This window comes from Larus michahellis, chromosome 24 (assembly GCF_964199755.1).
Source record: "Larus michahellis chromosome 24, bLarMic1.1, whole genome shotgun sequence".
NCBI lineage: Eukaryota > Metazoa > Chordata > Aves > Charadriiformes > Laridae > Larus > Larus michahellis.
Genome location: NC_133919.1, coordinates 1,188,296 through 1,207,881, shown reverse-complemented (window position 1 = coordinate 1,207,881; position 19,586 = coordinate 1,188,296). Strand labels below are relative to the sequence as shown.

Genomic DNA, 19,586 nt, shown 5'->3' with positions numbered 1-19,586 from the left:
CGAGGCCCGTCCCGCCTCATCAGCCGTAATTAACCACAACTAAATTAAAACAGGGTTAAGGGGAGGGCCTTTATTGAGGAGGGGGCGCGCCTCGCCCCCCCTAGCAGCCCAGCCAGGGGTCCTGGCGGTTGCCCCGCGCCAGGAAGGCGATCTTCCGCGCCATCTCGGCGTTGTAGACCCGCCGGCACGCCTCGTAGGCCAGGCGTTGCCGCCGGCGGCATGGCTTCTCGTAGTACCGCTGCCGCCGCACCACCTCCACCAGCCCGTCCTGCGAGAGGATCCTTGGGGGGGTGGGAAAAAACAGGGTGAGACCCACTGCACCCCCCCCCACGCACATCTTCTGCAAATGAGCCGACAGCAGGTCAAAACCCCAGAGATTTGGGCAAAATTGTGCCTCACTTCTGTGTTTTTAACTCTTGAATGGAGCTCTGGAATGATTATTTTTTTCATCCTGCCACAGGCTGAGGATAATGAGGAGGGGAATGAGCGGCCTCGGACCTTCGTTAAGCCGTGACAAAACAATGGTGGGCACAGCGGGTCTCAGCACAGTGACAGGACCTCCTCCCCTGCCACCCCATCACCAGCCCCCGACCCGCCGACCCCCCGATGACACCTCTGCCCACAGCCCTGCCTGGGTTTGTGCTCATTTGGGTTTTAATTCATTTTAATTTAATTAAATCCGCATCCAAAGGGGTGTGTCAGGACACAGAGCTGGAGGGAAAAGTGCCCCATGACTCTCACTCCCCTCCCGCGCTTCAGAGGCCTCAAGCGTAGAAAAAAGCCCTTAAATGTACGTTCTGAACCCAATTCGTGGTACGAGAAGCCCACAGGGATGCACCACTGGGGGGGTTAGCAGGAGGACCCCAGCCAAGAACTAGTTACACCCGCTTTAATTAGCACAATCCTTAGGTCCTCATTAGGACCTTGCCGAGACCAGAGCCCTCCCAGCGACCCCCCCAGGGCTCCCCAGGACCCCCCAATTCCCCCCGCGGGACCCTCCTGTACCCCCCCAGCTCTCCTGGGACCCCCCAGGAACCCCCGAGCCCCCCGTGGGTCACGACCCTCGACATCCCCGGCCCCTCACCGGTTGAGCGCGCCGTAGGCCGCCTCCACGTTGCCGTTCTGGACCATGACGGTGCGGCCCAGGAAGCGCAGGTGGTTCGCCATTGCCGACGGCCGCCGCTCTGCTGCAGGACGGGGGACGGGACGGGACGGGTGTGCCGGAGCAGCCCCGAACCCCGCACGGGAACGCGGCGGGGCCTGACTCCCCCCTACAGGACCGGTAATGCCCCCCCCCCCCCCCCCCGCCCCTCACGGAACGACCCGGTTGGGCCCTGACCCTCCCGAGCGGACCCCGTCGGGCCCCCCCCCCCGCCCCTGGAGGCCCCGGCAGAGCCACCCCCGTCCCATTTCCCACCCCTCAACCCCCCCGGTGGCGGCGGGACCCCCCGGCGGAGCCGCGGCCCCTCCACTCACCGCCCCCGGAAGCGGAAGCGGCTTCCGACGGGCGGCGGGGGCTGGTGGGGTCGGGCGGCGGGACGCGAGGTGGCGCTCGGAGGGCGGGGCCTCGGGGGGGCGTGGTTTATGCGCCGGGGGCGTGGCCTGAGCTGCGGGACGAGGGGGCGGGGGCGGGATGTGGGGCACGGGGACAGGGGTCAGGCTTTTAGGGGGCAGGTCACAGGGTCAAAGGTCAGGGCGGGAGGCAGGGACAGGGACACCAGGCCCGGCGGGGGCTGTGGGGCCTGCTGGGGGGCTCTGGGCCTGGCCCTGCGCCACAGCGAGGGGTGGGGAGGCCCCATGGGGGGCACGGGGGTCCCACCGCCACCCCGACCCCCACCCGGGGACAAGGCACCCCCCGGAGACAGAGGACACTGGCACTGGGTGGCCCCGGCCGCTCCCGCGGCATTTATTGCTTCCAGTGGGTCTGGCCCGTGGGGCAGCCCCGCATCTGGGGGGGTGGAGGAAGCCCCCCCAAAACGCCCTGCAGGGGGAAGGCACAGGCCTAGCGGGGGGGGCCAGCCCCCCGCCCTGTCTTCCCCCCCCCCTCGCCACTGAGGCACGACTACCCCCTTGGGGAGGGGACTCCGCTCCGGCGAAGGCACGACCCCCCCCGGCGGTTTGGGGGTGCCTAGGGGGTGCTTGGGGTCCCCCCCCATGATGGCCGCACCTGCAGGTAAAACTGTCCACCATTTTTTACAAAAAAAAGTCAAAAAAGGCAAATCCAGGAGAGACAGCCCCCCCCCCAGCCGGGGGGGGGGTCAGGCATCCGGCGCCCGGGGGGATGCAGGGGTCCCGGTCTGGCACCCCCGATGTGACGTCCCCGTGGAGCGGGGCGTGTCCCCGGGGCGGCGGCGGCAGCGGGGAGCCCCGGGTGGGCCGGCAGGGGGGCGGCGGCGGAGGGGGGCAGTGGCGGCAGCAGGTGGGGGGGATGGATCCTGGGGGGGTTTGGGAGCGACGTGGGGGAACCAGACCCGCAGCATCCCCTCGACCTGCAGCAGCGTCCCCAGGTACCGGGCACTGCAGGGACAGAGAGCACCTGTCACCCTGGTTTTGGGGGGGGGGGACACCCCATGGGAGGGTGTCCCTTTGTGCACCCCCCCCCAGGGATTTCTGGGGGGAAACTCACCCCATTTGGGGTTTCTGCAGGACCCCGATGATCCGCTGGATCCTGTCCATGGCCACGCTCTGCTGGAAGCTGCTCAGCCCTAGGAAACCCCCAAAATTTGGGAATCCTCCTTGGAGGAGGGTTTCTGGGGGGGTGGGGGAAGGGTTTTTTGGGGGGGGTAGGCACTCACCTTTGTCGTATCGCCCCTGCTTCAGCCCCTCCAGCAGCTCTGCCAGCGGCCGGATGAAGCCCCGCAGCTCCTGGCACTGCGAGGAAGAGGAGGAGGAGGATGGTGGCTGCATCCAGACCAAGGAGGGGGTGTCATGTGTGCTCCCCCCCCAGCTTATCCCCCTCCTCACCCCCCTCCCTTCTGTTTCAGATGGGGAAACTGAGGCAGAGCCTGGCAGAGATGCATTTGGGGTGAGTCAAATTTGGGCACGCTCCTCTGTTTTGCTGCTGAAAAACTCACTTTTTGGGCGAAGAGGCGATCGCCGTCGCTGGGGGAGGTGTCCCCCCCCTCCCCCTTCCGGGGCCGTTTCCCCCCACGGGGTGACGGGGGCGATTCGGAGGGTGATCTCTCCGGCCCCCCTGGCCGCTTGCGGCTCCACTCGGATTTTGCGGGCGTCCCAGTGGGGGGAACCCCCGGGCTGGAGGTGGGGGAGCCGCAGGAGCAGGTGTGGGCTGGGGGGGGCTCCATGGCAGGGGGGGCCCCCCCGGAAGAGCCTCTCCCCAAGTTTGGCTCCTGTGGTGCTGCCCGGCCGAGGCCGCCTGGGGGGAGGGAGGGAAAAAAAAAAAAAAAAAAAAAAGAGGGAAAAAGTGGGGAAATTGGGGAAAAATGGAAAATAGAGAAACTGCTGTGGGTCCCCCCCCAGAGGTGTCCACACCCCCTCCCCCCCACGGTGGCACCTCCCAGTATGGGGTGGGGGGTGCAGGAATACATCTGGCACAGGACCCCCCACCCAGTCCCAGGACTCCCCAGCACCAGGACCCCTCCACCCCCAGCCCCGGGACCCCCAGGACCAACCCCCACCCAGCCCCGGGACCCTCCGGACTCCCCACCCCAGGTGGGGACCCCTCGCCCCCAGCCGCGGTAACCCCCCCATCCAGCACCGGGACCCTCCAGCACCAGGACCCCCCACCTCCACCGGGACCCCTATACCCAATACCGGGCCCCCCCTATCTGGTCCCGCGCCGCCCACCCCCCCTCCTAACACTGGGACCCCCCGAAACCCTCCCGGGGACCCTCCCCCTTCCCGTACCGGGAACCCGGCCACCCCCGTTCCCACCTGCTCCCGGCTGCAGCTGCGGCTGTGTCGGTGTCCCCGTTCCGGTGCCGGTACCGCGGTCCTGGTGCCGGTATCGCTGTCCCGGTATCGGTATCGCTGTCCCGGCGGCGCTGTCGCGATGTCCCGGTGTCCCCGTCCCGGTCCCGGCGCCGGTTCCGCCCCGGCTGCGGCGGCCCCACGCGGACACGTGCGCGGCCGCACGTGCCTCCCGCTGGGCCCCGCCCCCCCGCGCGCCCATTGGCCGCCGCCCCCCGGCAGCCGGGCGGAGCCTCCGCGCCCCGCCCCGCCCCCGCGCCCCGGTTGGCCCGCGCCGCCGCCGGCGCTGCCCAATGCGGAGGCCGCCCCGCGCTGATTGGCCGGGAGGGTGGGGCCGCGGCCACGCCCCCTCCATGTGGCCGCGTGGGGCAGCGCCCCCTGGCGGGCGGCGGGGGAGGGCCGGGGGCCGCGGGTCACGCGGCTCCGCGCGCTGCGGGAAAGGGGGTCGCGGGCCACGCCCCCGCCGCGCCACCGGGGCACGAGGAGCCCCCCCCTCCCGGCCGGCCTCGCCCCGCCCCACCGCGAGCCGCCAATGGGCGGTGGGCGCCGCCGCGCGTCACGGCGGCAGCGGCCAACGGGAGGGGGCGGGAGGGGCGTGGCCTCGCCCGCGCGCCGTTACATAATGGCGGGAGGGCGGGCGCGTGGGCTCCCACGTGGGGTGACGTCAGCGCGCGCGCGGGAGCGGTGACGAGGGGCGGGGCCGGAGGAGGGGGCGGGGAAAGGGGCGGGCCCGGGGAAGGGGGCGGGACCAGGGAGCGCGTGCGGGGGCCGGCCCCGCCCCAGGGGCCCCCCCCAGCCCTCCAAAGGGTCCCCAGCACCCCCCAGCACCCCCAGCCCTCCCCGGGTCCCCAACCCCCCCCCACCCCCCCCAGCCCCCTCAGCACCCCAGAAGGTCCACAGACCCCCCGAGCCCCCCCCGCCACAGCCCCCACAGCCCCCCCCAGGCCCCCCCGCAGCCCCCCCCAGCCCCACAAACCCCAAGCTCCCAGCCCCACAGCACCCCCCGTCCCCACGCCCCATCGCCCCAGGGATGGTCCCTCCATCCCTCCCCGGGGGGGCCCGTCCCGGGTGGGTATTTAAAGCCCGGCTGGCGGCACCCGGCCCCCCCCGCCCCCTGCCATGCTGCGTGCCCTGCTGCTGCTGGGGGGCCTGGCCCCCGCCCTGCCCGCCGGTGAGTGCCCCCGTCCTCCTTCAGCCGCTCACCCCAATTCCCGGCCCCCGGCACTGGCACCCGCTTTGTGGTGCAGCCACCAGCGCCCACGGGGACCCCACCAGGGAAAGGCTGGGGGGGTCCCACCTGAGCCCCGACCTCCTGGGACCCCCCCCCACAACACCTCTGTTCTCCCCCACAGGTCCCCACTGGGCGTACGAGGGTGAGTGCCCCCCCCCGGGAACCCCCCGCTTGCCCCCACACCCCAAATCCACCGCCCCACACCCCGATAGGTCCCCCCAGAAGGGAGGGGGGTGGTGGGTGCAGCCCCCCCCCCGCACCCCCATCCCACCCACAGGCACCTGGGGCTCCCCAGATGGGTGCAGCCCCCCCCGGCCCCTGCCCCGGACCCCTGGGCCCCCTAAGATGGGAGGGGGTTGGATGGTGACAGGCTCCCAGGACCCCCCCACCCTGCTCCCGGGTGCCTGGGCCCCCCAAGATGGGGGGAGACAGATGGGTGACAGCCCCCCATCCCACTCCTGGACGCCCGGGTCCCCTAAATAGGAAGGAGGTGGGTGGGTGACACCCCCCGTGCCCCCACCCCGGATGCCCGCATCCCCTGAGATGGGGGGAGGTGGGTGGGTGCAGCCCCCCGTGCCCCCCCCCCCCCCCCCCAGCGCCCGGGTCCCCCTCGCTCCAATGCTCCCATTGTGCCCTTTACATAAGGCTCTGGTTGCCAAATCCAATTAGGATCCGGCACTGGCCAAATCCCGGCTAAACCCCGTCCCGCCGGCCCACGGGGACCCCGCGGGGCCCCCCACACCCCCCCTCCGCAGGATCAGCTTTGTCCCCGCTCCCCCGGCCGGAAAAAAATGTCCCTAGAAGATTAACGAGCTTTGGGTTGGGAATGTCACCCGTGTCCTCGTTTGGGGGGAAAGGAGGCCATTTAAGGTCACGGAGCCACGCTGGGTCCCCAAGGTGGAGGGCAGGGGGAGCCCACCTGGACACCTGGGTCCCCCCAGGTCCCCACGGGCAGCAGCACTGGCCCGAGGGCCACCCGGCGTGCGGGGGCCGAGCCCAGTCGCCCATCGATATCCGGAGGCAGCGGGTACAGCTGGACCCTTCGCTGCCGCCCGTCCGCCCCGTGGGCTACCAGCGCCCCGGGACACCGGCCTTCACCCTCGCCAACAACGGCCACACCGGTGAGAGGGAGCCAGGGGGTCCGTGGCAGGGGTCCGACGTGCCCAGCCGTGCTCAGTGTCCCCCCTGTGTCCCCGCCCCGCAGCGGTGCTGGTGCTGCCGCCCTCCCTGCGGCTCCAGGGGTTGCCCGGGGGCTTCGCCGCCGCTCAGCTCCATTTCCACTGGGGCCGGCCCGGCCACACCGGCGGCGCTGAGCACCTCCTGGATGGGCACCGCGCCCCCGCCGAGGTACGGGGCCACCCCCAGCGCGGGCTCCAAAAGGGGCTCCGGCCTGGGAAAGGGGATGGGAGTGGGAAATGGAGCAGGAATGGGGTGAGAATGGAGCAGGGAATGGGGCCGGGAGCGGGAAACAGCACAGGAATGGGGTGGGAAACGGGGCTGGGTGCGGGAAACGGGTGTGGGAAGGGGTCTGGGTGCTGGAAACAGCACGGGAATGGGGTGGGAAACGGGGCCGGGAGTGGGAAATGGCACAGGAATAGGGTGGGAAATGGCACTGGGGGTGGAGAATGGTGCAGGAATGGTGCGGAAAATGGGTCTGGGCGCAGGAAATCTTGTGGGAAATGGAGCTGGGAGCGGGAAACAGCATGGGAATGAGGTGGGAAATGGGTCTGGGGGTGGGAAATGGGTGCAGGAAGGGGTCTGGGGGCGGGAATCATGTGCAGGCATGGGAGGAGGCATGGAAAAATGGGTGCAGGAAGGGGAAACAGGGGTGGAAAGTGGGGGTGGGAACCGGGCTGGGGGTGGGAACCAGGACAGGACAGGACGACAGGAGCAGGGACGGGGTGCAGGCAGCGGCTCCAGACACCGGGGAAGGTGCTGGGATGGGGTCTGGGATTGGGCCATGGGAAAGGGGGCAAGGGAAGGGGACACCAGCTGGGGGTCACGGCTGGGGGGGTCCCTGTGCTGCCCCCCGTGGACCTGCTCTGCCCCAGATGCACGTGGTGCACTTCGATGCGGCGCGTTACGCCAACGCCAGCGAGGCACAGCACCACGCCGGCGGGCTGGCCGTGCTCGGCATCCTGCTGGAGGTATGCGGACCCCAAAACAACCCCCCCCACCACCAACAACCCCCCCCTTCCCCAGCCCTGACACCCCCCTCCTTCGCTCCCCCAGGTGGGTGCTGACCCCCACCCTGCCTACGACAACATCCTGAGCCACCTCGGGAGCATCCGCTACGCCGGTGAGCGAGGGGCGCGCGAGCGAGGGGGGAGCGAGGGGAGACAGCACGGAAAATGCGCAGTGGCGGTGGGGGGGGGACATCCCCAAAATCCCCCTCTGTGCCCCCCCCCCCAGGGCAGACGACGGCCATCCCCTCCTTCAGCGTGCAGGACCTGCTGCCCCCACGCCTGGACCTCTTCTACCGCTACAACGGGTCCCTCACCACCCCCCCCTGCTTCCAGGGCGTCCTCTGGACCCTCTTCCAGCAGCCCGTCCGCATCAGCCTGGCCCAGGTAGGATCCGCTTTGGGGCAAAACCCCCCGGTTTCGGGGAGGGGGCAGCCCCAGCACTCCTCCCCCCCACCCCCCCCCCCGTTTCAGCTGGAGCAGCTCCAGGGAACCCTTTACGCCACGGAGGCGGACGAGCCCGAGCCCCAGCCCCTGGTGGATAATTTTCGGGTGCCGCAGGAGCTCAACCAGCGGCCGGTGCTGTCGTCCTTCCCCACCGGTGAGTAGGAAGGGCCCCCCCTGTGCCCCCCCTAAAATGGCTCCCAGAGCCCCGTCTGACTGCGAGGCTCCGGCGCTGAGCCCCGGCTCTTCTCTTGCAGGGACCGAGGGGTATTCGACAGGTAGGGCCTGGCTGGGGGGGGGTCTGGAATGGAGGGGGGGGTGTCACCCCCCCGCCCCGGTCCCCCCTGAGCCCTCTGTGGTGTCACGCAGGTGAAATCGTCGCCATCATCTTCGGCACCGTTGCCGGCTGCCTCGGCCTCTTCCTCACCATCCACTTTGTGGCCAAGAGGACGCGGTGAGAAGCCCCCGCCCCAAGAAGGGACCCCCCCACACACAGGAGGGGGCCTGGAACCCCCAGGGTCTGAGGGCCCGGACCCCCACGGCGAGGGTCGCGCTCACCACAGCCCTTCTCCCCCTGCACGGCAGAGCCAGGAGGGCGCAGGACCACGACGTCGTGTTCAAAGCCTCCTCCCGCCGTGGCCCCTCGGACGCCGGCCCCCGACCTTGAACATCCCCCGGACCTGGCTGTGAGGGACCCCCGCTGCCCCCCACCCACACCAGAGGAGCCGGCTGGGGCTCAGCCCCACAGCAGCGGCGGCTCCTGCCCCAGCCCCACTGATAATAAAGCCCCGTCCCCACCCCATGGCGCTGGTTGCTCTTTGCTGGGGAGGGAACGGGGACGGATCCTGTGAGCCTCCGAGAAACCGGGATACCCAGATGCCCCCGCTCCCGCCCCCCCCCCGAAGCTCAGACAGGGGCTGGGAGTGGAGCAGGATGGGGGCGAGCGACCCCCCTCCCCCCGTCCCCATCACAGAAGTCGCCTCAGCGCTGTGGTACCCATTGATCTATTAAAAGGGTTTTACTCTGAATCAAAAAAATAATTTACACGCCCCACCCTTGGTGCACGGCCGGGTGACGAGGGCCCCCAGCCGGGCCCCGGGGGGAGCAGAAAGGGGGTGAGTGGGGCAGAGCACTCCCATCCCAGCTCCCCCCACCCCGAGAGCATCACCTCGCTTCTGCGGGGGCCGAGGGGGAACAGAGACGGCTGGGGCAGGGCAGGGGGGAAAATGCAAGGGATGGGGGGGTCCTGCCCTGAGCCCCGCAAGCCTGGCCACACCACAGGGCACCCGGCCCCCCTCCGGCCCCCCCCCCCCCCGCCATACCTTGTAAGAAAAAAAGTCTAACGAAGCTGCTAACGAAGCTATTGGGGTGCCCACGAGGACCCCAGAATCCCCTCTGGAGCGGAATGGGGCACGGAGCCCCCTCTGCCAGGGCGGGGGGCCGGGCGGCAGCACCAGAGGGACAAACCACGGAGGAGACGGTGTCGCCGTCACCTTCCGGCGCGGAGCAGAGGGCACTTGGGCACGGCGGTGGCACGGGCAGGGCCACGGCTGCCGCTCAGTCCTCGAAAGGCACCTGCAGTGCTGAGTACATCATCACCCTGCTGTCATCCTCCTGCTTACCTGGGGGGGGACAGAAAGCAGGGAGGGGGTGAGCAGGATTGTTTTTGGGGTGGGGGGGTCTGTTTGTGGGGTCGCAGGACCCAGGAGGCGCCGCCCCCGTTCAACAAAAGGGAGACGGTTACAGGCGAGACCCCTCTTCCCCCCTCCCAGGGGCTCCGAACACCCATTTCCAACCTCTCCCAACACCTAAAATGGGGCAGACATCCCCCCAGAAAAGCCCCCACATCGCAGCGCTGCCCCCCGCATCGCACCGCCCCCCCCCGCCCGGCCCCGCCTTACAGGAGAGGCACTTGAGGACGTTGTGGAAGGAGCCCCCGGCGGTGACGAAGGCCCAGAGGCCCGTGCAGAGGGTGATGATGAAGATGGGGACCAGGCTGGCCTCGTACCAGGGGTTCAGGAACGTCTGGGGGGGGTACGGAAAAAGCCACCTTAGGAACGTCACCGCCTGCCAGCTGCCCCCCCCCAAACAGCCATGGGGGGAATGGGGAGCCTCCGAGCGGAGCAGAGCTCCGGGAAGCCTGGTTTAAACCCCTGCCGGGCGATTTCCCACCAGGAGATTAGCGGATAATCCTCCGTCCCACCCCCGGCCCTTCCTCAACTCTCCTTCCCCCCAGCGCACCCCAACAGGCTGCCCGGGGGGCTGTGATCGCCCCACAGCTCAGGGGCGGGGGTCCAGGGGGTCTGAAGCAGCAGGGGGTGTCCCCGCGTCCCCCTCCCCGTGCCCAGAGGGGCAGCTGGTGACAGCTCGACTTCGGGGACAGCTTCTGGCGCGGGCGGCCCTGGCTCAAACTCACCAGCCCCGAGGTGAGGAGGTGACTGGCCACCACCAGCCCCAGGCACCAGTAGCGGCGCTTTTCGCAGGCATCGAAGAAGATCACCCCCCAGAAGGTGTGGAGCAAGACGAGCGCCATGGTGAGGAACGCTGGAGGGGAGAGAGAGCGACACAGAACCCCCTCAGACCTCGCCACCACCTTCCTCCTCCTCGCCACAGTGAAGGGCCACGCACAAGCCCACGGCCCGTGCCGGCCCCCGACCTCACCGGAGGTGATGAAGTAGTACGGCGAGTCCCCGTGGATCCCGACGATGCCCGGCCCGATGGAGTCCGCCAGGATGTTAATGACAGAAAAGACGCCGCTGATGATGCCGAAGGACAGGCCCGAGACTGCGGAGGCAGAGCAGAGCCAGCCCTGAGCCACCGTGGCCGTGCCACCTCCAGCGCCAGCCCCAGGCTCGGCGCGTGGGTCCAGGGAAAGGCAGGAGAGCGGGAGAGAGAACCGGGAAGGCTGTGGTAGCCCGGTGGGCTAATTGATGCCACCGCCAGGCTGCGATAGCCGAGCATCCCGCTGCCGGACAGCCCCGGGAGAGCCCTGCCCGGGCCCGTGCTCACCGTAAGCCATCTGCCGGAGGGAGATGGGGGACCGGCCGTCCTCGCTGATGGTCGCCAGGCCTTCATCCGCTTTCCTGCGCGGGCGGGAGAGGCAGCGTGAGCGGCTGGCGTGGGACGGGGGCCCCATCACGCCGGGGAGGGGAAGGGGTGGTTATAAACAAGCCCGGGGGTGAGGAGCAATGGCTCCCTTCGAGGGAAGGTGCTTTGCGGGGTTCTCCGGACTAAAAAGCAGAGGTTGGGCCCCGAGCACAGCTCCCAGAACACGTCACCGGCGCCACGGAGCCGCCCTGGCACGGGCTCTTACTTCAGCAGCTTGAAGTAGGCGAATCTGAACACCTCCTGCAGCAGGACGGAGACGGCCGCCCCGAAGACGAGGAGGCCGTACTGCAGCTTGGCATCCTCCCGGTCGCTGAGATGGACTGACACGAACCAGATCAGAGAGGCCAGGAGCAGCGACACCAGCCAGAAAAAGGCCCTGGGGGAGAGAGGGACACCGAGCTCAGGCCGTGGGGCTCGCAACCAGCCGGCAAACACGGGCCAAGACGCTTGCTCGGGTTGCCCGGGCTCCAGGTCAGGCGTTCCTGGTCATTGCCACATGAGGAGGGCACGGCAGGACAGCACATGACTGAAAAGAAGAACAGATTGAGAAGGCAAAATCCTCTTTTTTTTTTTTCTTCTTGGAGCCACGGTGGCCGGCTCGGAGGGAAGAGGGGAAGGCTGAGCCCTCGGGAAGCTGAGCGTGGTGGGACGCAGCCACTCGGAGGCAACATCTCGCTCTTTCTAAAGCGGTGAATCCCCCAGGTCGGCACCCGGGGCAGGAGCTGGGACGCCGGGGACCGACCGGGCACCCCCCAGGCACAGCCCACCCCCAGACACCCGCCACAACTGTCCCCCCCGGGGCACTGTCGGCCGCCCCAGACCGCCTCGACTTGCCCCAAGATCCCCCCTTCGTCCCCCCCGCATACCCCTGTGGCCTGCCCAGGGTTCGCTGCCCCCCACAAAGACCCTCTCTGAGCTGACAACCCTCCCCCAGCCCCCTCAGCTACCCCCAAATTACACCCCCCCCCACGTCTCCAGCTGCCCCCTTGACCACCTCCACCCTGGCTGCCCCATCACTCCCCTCAACTGCCCCCTCAGACCCCCCCGGTGCTGCCTGCCCTGCCCCAGACCCCCCGACTGCCCCAGAACTGCCCCCTCGGACCCCCTCTATGCTCTCTGCCCCCCATCTGCTCAGAACTGGCCCCCCTCGATGCTCCCTGATCCCCCCAACCGCCCCTTCGGACCCCCCCGACGCTCTCTGCCCCCCCCAGCTGCCCCCCTCACCCTCCCCAGCGCCCCCTGACACCGAGAGGCCCCACAACGGCCCCCCCTCGATGCTCCCTGATCCCCAGAACTGCCCCCTCAGCCCCCCGCAGCGCTTCCTGACCCCCCCCAACTGCCCCCTCGACGCTCCCTACCCCCCCCCCCCCCGGGCTCACCCCGCCACCAGCACGATGACCCGCAGCGGCTCCGCCGCCACCGTGAGCAGGACGAGGGCGAGCGCCGGCCCAAAGGCGATGCCGGCGCAGCCGAAGAAGACGGCGGCCCCCATGGCGGCGGGGCGGGGCCGGGGCGGGGCCGGGGCGGGGCCGGGGCGGGGCCGGGGCGGGGCCGGGCGGGGCAGCGGGCACAGCGCCCCCTGCAGGGCGGGAGGCCGCGGGGCGGCGGGTGCGGGGTAGGACCAGTGGCGGGGCAGATGCTCCGGGGGAGCCCCTCTGTCCCCACAGCCCCCCCGGCCCGGCACCGGGGGGTGTCCGCGGAGCCTTCTCTTCTCCAGGCTGACCCCCCCCAGCTCTCTCAGCCTGTCCTCCCAGCAGAGGGGCTCCAGCCCTCCCAGCAGCTCCGGGGCCTCCTCCGGCCCCGCTCCCACAGCTCCGTGTCTCTCCTGTGCCGAGGCCCCGGAGCTGGAGGCAGCACTGCAGGGCGGTCTCCCGGAGCGGAGCAGAGGGGCAGAATCCCCCCCTCACCCCCCTGCCCACGCTGCTGGGGATGCAGCCCAGGCTGTGGGAGGTTCTGGGCTGCCAGCGCACATTGCCAGCCCATGGCCAGCGTTTCCCCCCCCAGCACCCCAAGCTCTTCTCTCAGGGCTGCTCTCCATCTCTCCATCCCTCCATACCCAGCCTGGGCTGGCACCGGGGGCTGCCCCCACCCCGGGGCAGGACCCTGCACTTGTCCTGGTTGAACCCCATGAGGGTCACACGGAGCCACTTCTCCAGCCTGCCCGGGTCCCTCTGGATGGCATCCCGTCCGTCATGAGTGTCACCGCACCACTCAGCTTGGTGTCACCTGTGCCCTCCATCCCACTGTCCATGTCACTGATGAAGACACTGGTCCCAGTACAGACCCCTGAGGGACAGTCCCTGGGCTGCGGACACGCCGGGCACACGGTGCCATGACTCTGGAATGCTGCCGAAGTCCAAAGCTCTTTATTTCATCCTCTTGGGCAAAGTGGGTGCAGCAGCCTCAGCACCCGTCGGGGGGTTCGCGGGGTGATGCCCAGGGGCTGGGAACACAGAGGGACAAGCTCCAGGGTTGGGGCTGTCACCGCATGCGGCTGTGGGTCACGGCGTGGGCTGTGCCAGGGGTGGCGAAGGTGAGCTGGGCGTACGTCAGCTGTCCCTGTGGGTGACAATGGCGTCAGAGCCACCCTCGCACCCCCAGTCTCCCGTCTGACACTGTCCCCTGCTGCTGCCTCCCTGCTGCTGCCTCCCTGCCAGCCCCGCAGCCCAGCCAGGGGGCACCCGGGGACCCCACGGCCTCACCTCATTCTCCTGTGACAAAGGTGGCATCGGGGTCTCAGGCTGGTCACCTGGGGGGGACACAGAGCAGGGACATGTGTCCCCAGCATGGGGATGGCGGGGACAGAAGGGATCAGAGGGGATCGGGGGGACAGAGGGGATCAACGGGGATGAAGGAAGGAGGGGGACTGGGGATGGAGGGGTCAGAGGGAGATGGACAGGACAGTGGGGGACAGCGGGGGACATGGTGGCACAGTCCCCTGCCCATACCATGCTACGTGGGACGGCAGAGGCGGCAGATGCTGAGGCAGACGCTGAGCAGCAGCAGCACCACGGCCCCGGCCAGGGCCCGGAAGCTGGGGGTCACGCAGCTGCCTGGGGGAGTGGGGCTGGATTGTCCCACTGTCCGCCCCACAGACCCCCAGCATCCCTCTCCAGACCCCCACCATCCTCCACCGTCCCCCCACAGACACCCACAGACCACCAACACCCTCCACAATCCCCCCCAAGCCCCCAACATCTCCCCCAGGCACCCCCCAGACCTCTAACATCCTCCACAATCCCTCAGAGACCCCCCCAGACCCCCAGCATCCTCCACCATCCCCCCACCGACCCCCCCAACATCCCCCCACCATCCCCCTGCCCTGGGACCAAGCCATCCGTCCCCAGTGCCTCGGTTTCCCCTCGGGTGACCCAGCTGGGGGTCCCCTGGGGTCCCCCCTGAACTCACCCTCAGCCTTGCGCAGCTCCACGCTCCTGCGGACGACGGGGCCCGAGGCATTGAAGCGCACCTCGCAGAGCCCCCCGCCCCCCTGGGTCGTGCCCACCGGGCTGATGAGGAGCTCCACGCGCCCCCCCAGCCCCAGCACCCGCCCGGCCTCCCCCGGCCAGGAGACGAGCACAGGGCCGCGGGTGGCACCCACGGCACAGACCAGGCTGGGGGGGGCCCGGGGGTCCCCATGGGGAGCCAGCACCCGCACCCAGCTCTGCTCCCTCCAGCTGTCTGCAACAAGAAGAGGGGCTGCAGCGGGGTCTGGGGGGGGGATGGACCTGGGATGGAGAGGGATAGAGGGATGGAGGGGATGGAGGGGATGGAGAGGGACAGAGGGGACAGGGGGGATGGAGGGGATGGAGAGGGGTGGAGGGGACAGAAGAGACAGAGGGGACGGAGGGGACAGAGATGGACTGAGGGGTGACGGATGTGGACGGAGGGGAACAGAGAGGTGGTGGAAGCAGGTGGAGGACGCTGGAGGGGGTCAGGACAGGACCATGAGGGATAACAGGAGATGGGGACCACGGGGTGACCATGGGGGGACCAGGGGCACCCTACCTCCCACCAGCAGCGCGGTGCCGCTGCCGAATTCCAGTCTGCGGACTCTGTGGTAGGCACACAGGTAGAGGCCGGTGTTGTTGGGGCGGGCGCAGGGGATGTGCAGGGTGACTTTGTGCCCCCCAAACTTGCAGGAGAACCCCTGGCTCGTCTCGCTATCGCAAGCCACAACCAGGCGGGGCCCATCCTTGCCATGCCGGTACCAGGACACCTTGGCTTTGTTCTCCATCTTCTCGTCGGCCTCACAGATGATCTCCACCGGCTTCTCAGGCTCCACGACCAGGACAGGCTGGGGCTGGTGCAGCCTCAGCAGCGCTGCCGGGGCTGTGGGGCCAACGGGGGCTCATTCCCCTCCAGCCCCACCATAACACACACCCCCCCCCCGCACCAGCAGCCAGTTGCTCCAAAACACCCAGAAACCTCCCCAAAGCAGGGTCTGGCTGCTCTTCCCCAGCCCCTGAGACTCACCCAGGCAGAGCCACAGCAGCCCCGTGGCGGCCAGCGAGCCCCCGGCTGCCATGGGTGGCCGGCACCGCGATGGGGAGGCCGCCTCCTCCCTGGGGCCGAGTCCTTCTGCAGAGCTGCCACCGCTGCCAAAACCACGGGGCCCCCGGGCAGTGACACCCCCCTCACCTCGCTGGCTTCGTCACCGGAGACGTGGCGGGGACATGCCACGTGCCGGAGCATCCCTGGCAGAGGGTGCTGGGGGTGGGATGCCACTGGGTCCCCCCTTTGCCCCCTCCCCTGTTTTGAAGCCTCTGAGCAAAACGTGGGGGCTCTTTTTGAGCATCGTGGGGGAATAAACCCGCCCGGGCAATGCTCTGAGCCGAAGGGATGCTGAACCCCCCTCCGAAACCTCCAAGATGGAGAGAAAATCATCTGCAGAGGCAAAATCCAGGCAAAACGCAGGTCCTGAGCCCAGCGCTGCCTGGGACCAGGCTTGGGGGAGCAAAATTGGGGGGGTTAAGCATTTTGGGGATGCTGGGGGATGGAGATGGCCTTGGCCAGGAGTGGACAAGCGCTGGGTCCACCCTGCTGACCCCGTCTCCGTCCCAAACAGCGGGAAATCACAGCAATCCCATCGCTGCTGCCGGGTTTTGGGCAATTCCTGGAAGCATTTGATTAAAAGTGTCCCCCTGCCACTCCCAGACCCCTCAAAAATATCCCTCAAAGGGACTAAAAACTGCAAAGCTGTTTTTTTCCCACCCCCCAGCCCTGCCGCTGCCTTTCCTGCTGCGGTTCGGCACACGGGGCCCTCGGCCAAAGCGGCGCCGAAAAACATCACAAACCCCCACTGCTGGCGCGGGGGGCGGGGGGGGGGGCGAATGGTGAAGGTGTTTGGTGTCAATAAACTCCATCCAAGTGACAAAATACAGCGGCGAGGCTGACCGCAGCCGTCTCCAGCTCGAGCAAAGCCTCCGCCTGCTGCAGAAGGGCAGCAGAATATAGACTATATATTGAATTAATGTCATAGACTCCTGCTGCAGGCGGATGCCATGCTCCGGAGGTAATTCCCAGTGGCTCCCATGCGGGAGCTTGGGAAAATCCCACCCAAAGACCGAGAGCGAGCAAAGCGTTTGCCTGGAAGGGCAGAAAAACCGGGGAATGACAAAGTCCGGGGCTGCCAGGAGAGACGGGCAGGGGGAGGAAAACCCCCGCTGCAATGTGGGGCTTGAATTAAAATTGGATTTTGTGAGCGAGACCAGGGCGCATGGTCCCTCCCCAAACTTCTTCCACTGTTTCCTCCCCAAACTCCCCCTCTCCTGCCCCCCCCCAGACCCTCAAACCCCAAATAACCCCCCAGGCTGGAGGATTCGCTGGTCCCCGGGACCCTTCACCCCCCTCGGCATCACCCTGCACTAAACCCAGCCCAAAAGGGTCCCGTTGGTGGGGGATGGGTGGCAAAGCCACTGTTTCCACCCGATTTCCGTCACCTGAGGATGGAAAGTCCCACGGGGGGGGACACACACGTTTGGGACTGACCCCCCCGTCCCAGCTGGGGCAGGGCCACCTCTTGGGGTGCCTCCTCTGAGCATCCCCAGCCCACCAGTCTGGGAGGGAGAGAAAATCTCCCCAGACAGAGAGAAAATCTCCCCGGCAAGCGGTCTTTCGGCCACCATGTCCTACGGGCTCCTGGGGACCCTCCTGCTCCTCCTGCCAGGTATGTGCCCGCTCCAAAAATACCCCAACTTGGACAGGATTTGCCGATGTGGTTGTTTTTTTTTTTTGTGCCAAAACTTATTAAATTAATATATTGGAGAGCCTGAAGTGCAGAAAATCTGACTCAAGGCTTCCCCCCCCACGCAGGAGGTGCCTCGGCAGAGGGGGGACAGGTCCTGCAGAGCCCGGCGCAGCTCTGGGTGTCCCTCGGGGGGATGGCGGAGCTCAGCTGTCACGTCTCGAAAATCAGCATCCACGTCGACTGGTACAAGGAGAAGCCGGACGGCAGTTTGCACTGGATTTACCAGAGCTCTAATGACTCCCAAACAAAGGGAAAATACTCGGGGAAGAAGAAAGAACAGCGGGATTTTTCCCTCGCCATCAGCCCCGTGCAGAGGGAGGACTCCGGGGTTTATTACTGCAGTTCCTCCATTTCCTCCACCTTCCAGCCCTCCTTTGGGAACGGGACCAGGCTCGTCGTCACCAGTGAGTGCCCGGCAGGTCGCCCGGTGGCTGGGGACATCCCCGGGGAGGTTTGTGCCCCCCCAGCTCTCTTTTTCCCTCTTTAGATGCCACCGAGCCCAAGCTCTCCATCCTGGTGCCTGTCGATGTGGAAGAACCCAGGGAGGTCCCGGCCACCATCCCCCTGCTCTGCCACCTCCGCGACCTCCCTCCGGGCTGGGACACCGTGCTCTGGCAGCCCAGCGGGGAGGTGACATCGGTGACGGCGGCGGCCGTGGACGAGGATGGTGTCCTCAGCGCCTGGAGCATCACCTGGGTCCCGGCCGAGCAGTGGGATGGGGCTGCGGCGTGCACGGCCCTGAAGAGGGACACGGGCAGGACCCCCAGCGTCAGCATCCGTAAAGGAGCTGGGGAGGGTAATTAGTCATGTTGTCCCCGCCTCAGATCCTGGCCTCCATCCACCCCCTGCATCCCAATTCTTCCAGCCTTTCCTTGTCTAGGGAATCCCAACATCCCAGTTCTCCCTCATTGAGACACATTCGGGAAACCCCTCGATCCTTCCATCCTCTCGCTGGGGTTCCCCCCGCACTGAAAGGCTTTAAACCTGCATGTCACCCCCCCAGAACCACACTGACCCCCCCATTTCAGGGGATACTCGGCCCTGACCCCCCATTTTGGGGATGCTTGGCCCTGGCCCCCCCCATTTCGGGGGACGCTCACCCCTGACCCCCCATTTCGGGGGACGCTCGTCTCTCCAGAGTACCAAACCCACATTCTCGCCCCTCTATTAACTCTCCTTCCCCCCCCGGCAGAAGGATGCCCTTCCTGGCCGCTGGCACTGGGGCTGTCCTGCGTCTGCCTCCTTTCCCTGCTCCAGCTGACCATCCTGCTCTGCCGACGGCGCCTGGACAGAGGTGACACCCCCCAGTCCCCCCTCACAGTCCCTTCGCCCCCACTCTCTTCCCGCCTCCCCCAGCCGCCCACAGCCCGCCCGGCTGCTAGAAACCGCTTCCTCTACCCCCGGTGCAAAAAAAATTCATTTGTTTACGGCGTGGTAACGCTGCTCTGGTCAAAACCCAACACCCCTCGGATTCAAAATTTCCTCCGCAGTTTTACGGGGTGGGTGGGGGGGTGTGGAAAACTCTCCACCACACTGGTGAGAAAAATCACTTTTGGCCAGCGTTGGTGCCGCAAACAACGCTTCAAAAAGCATCGAAATTGGTCACAAGGCTGGGTTAAACACAAAATATGCCATTTTCGGAGACAGAGGGACCACCTTTTGCCACCCTCGGTCCCCAGCACCACCCGCCCGGTGTCACCCAGGGCAGCTAAAAAAACCCAAACCTCTTTTTTTTTAATGCTCCGCACCTCCTCTGGTGCGAAATGGGGTTGAACAACATCAGCTCTCTCTTCCTCTTGCAGACGGATCCACGACGGTGCGGCGCTGAAATGTTGCTCTGCCAAACCCCTTCACCTGCAAAATGAGTTAAAAACCAAGAGAAAAGGGGAAATCAGGAGAGCTGCGGGATGGGAGCCAGGTGGGCACGGCCCCCCGTTGGCCGCCGCTCCCAAACCTCCACCAGTAGCTTGCGAATTCGCCCCAGGAGTAGTTTGCAAACTTGCAGGAGCTTCGCAAAAGCCAGGAGGATTTTTTTTTCAGCCTAATCTTTTCTGACAGGATTTGAGCGCCAGCCCCGGGAAAATTCCCTCCAGATATTTTCTAGCCTCTTGGGGGGAGAGTTTTTAAGCCGAATTTTTTTTGTTTTGGTTTGTTTTTTGTTTTTTTATTCATTTGTAATCTCGAAAGCGAATTTCACGGCTGCTCGTAGCCAGTGTCACGCACAAACTGCCTGGAAAGCTCATTTTTGGTGGTTTACCAGCGAACAGGAGCAGCCACCGCCCTGTCACCGCCACCTAGTGCCACCGCGCTGCAGTCCCCGCGTCCCCTTCGGGTGGCCGGAGCATCTCCAGGAGCTCCACCATCCCATTTTTCCCCCTTCCAGGGCAGCAGCGTGGGGGAAAGAACCTGTGCTTTTCTTCCCGCTGGGTTTCTCGGAAGGCTG

General features: G+C 67.2%; 6 protein-coding genes across 6 annotated transcripts; 2 read left to right on the top strand and 4 right to left on the bottom strand.

The window, feature by feature from the left end:
- Positions 1–44: 44 nt before the first annotated feature.
- On the bottom strand, positions 45–1,564 carry MRPS21 (mitochondrial ribosomal protein S21). The gene is made up of 3 exons (XM_074566361.1): positions 1,477–1,564; positions 1,085–1,187; positions 45–281 (listed from the first exon to the last, which is right to left on the bottom strand). Exons 2-3 carry the CDS (start codon positions 1,165–1,167, stop codon positions 101–103), a joined length of 264 nt encoding a protein of 87 aa, XP_074422462.1. The 5' UTR covers positions 1,168–1,187; positions 1,477–1,564; the 3' UTR covers positions 45–100.
- Positions 1,565–1,879: 315 nt separating this feature from the next.
- CIART (circadian associated repressor of transcription) lies at positions 1,880–4,070 on the bottom strand. The gene is made up of 5 exons (XM_074566360.1): positions 3,892–4,070; positions 3,075–3,373; positions 2,796–2,871; positions 2,627–2,705; positions 1,880–2,517 (listed from the first exon to the last, which is right to left on the bottom strand). The coding sequence occupies exons 2-5, from the start codon at positions 3,300–3,302 to the stop codon at positions 2,259–2,261; spliced, it is 642 nt and encodes a 213-aa protein (XP_074422461.1). The 5' UTR covers positions 3,303–3,373; positions 3,892–4,070; the 3' UTR covers positions 1,880–2,258.
- Positions 4,071–5,008: 938 nt separating this feature from the next.
- CA14 (carbonic anhydrase 14) lies at positions 5,009–8,570 on the top strand. Its single transcript, XM_074566359.1, has 11 exons — positions 5,009–5,098; positions 5,280–5,300; positions 6,100–6,279; positions 6,363–6,505; positions 7,210–7,305; positions 7,391–7,457; positions 7,571–7,728; positions 7,816–7,942; positions 8,043–8,063; positions 8,155–8,239; positions 8,371–8,570. Exons 1-11 carry the CDS (start codon positions 5,047–5,049, stop codon positions 8,450–8,452), a joined length of 1,032 nt encoding a protein of 343 aa, XP_074422460.1. The 5' UTR covers positions 5,009–5,046; the 3' UTR covers positions 8,453–8,570.
- A 203-nt stretch (positions 8,571–8,773) lies between these two features.
- On the bottom strand, positions 8,774–12,405 carry APH1A (aph-1 homolog A, gamma-secretase subunit). The gene is made up of 7 exons (XM_074566377.1): positions 12,273–12,405; positions 11,099–11,269; positions 10,795–10,868; positions 10,447–10,569; positions 10,202–10,329; positions 9,687–9,810; positions 8,774–9,407 (listed from the first exon to the last, which is right to left on the bottom strand). Exons 1-7 carry the CDS (start codon positions 12,383–12,385, stop codon positions 9,343–9,345), a joined length of 798 nt encoding a protein of 265 aa, XP_074422478.1. The 5' UTR covers positions 12,386–12,405; the 3' UTR covers positions 8,774–9,342.
- Positions 12,406–13,845: 1,440 nt separating this feature from the next.
- Positions 13,846–15,421, bottom strand: LOC141734757 (uncharacterized). The gene is made up of 4 exons (XM_074566901.1): positions 15,370–15,421; positions 14,902–15,225; positions 14,302–14,574; positions 13,846–13,946 (listed from the first exon to the last, which is right to left on the bottom strand). The coding sequence occupies exons 1-4, from the start codon at positions 15,419–15,421 to the stop codon at positions 13,846–13,848; spliced, it is 750 nt and encodes a 249-aa protein (XP_074423002.1).
- Positions 15,422–17,019: 1,598 nt separating this feature from the next.
- LOC141734756 (M1-specific T cell receptor beta chain-like) lies at positions 17,020–19,008 on the top strand. Its single transcript, XM_074566900.1, has 5 exons — positions 17,020–17,062; positions 17,209–17,547; positions 17,631–17,939; positions 18,336–18,577; positions 18,946–19,008. The coding sequence occupies exons 1-5, from the start codon at positions 17,020–17,022 to the stop codon at positions 19,006–19,008; spliced, it is 996 nt and encodes a 331-aa protein (XP_074423001.1).
- The last annotated feature ends 578 nt before the right edge of the window (positions 19,009–19,586 follow it).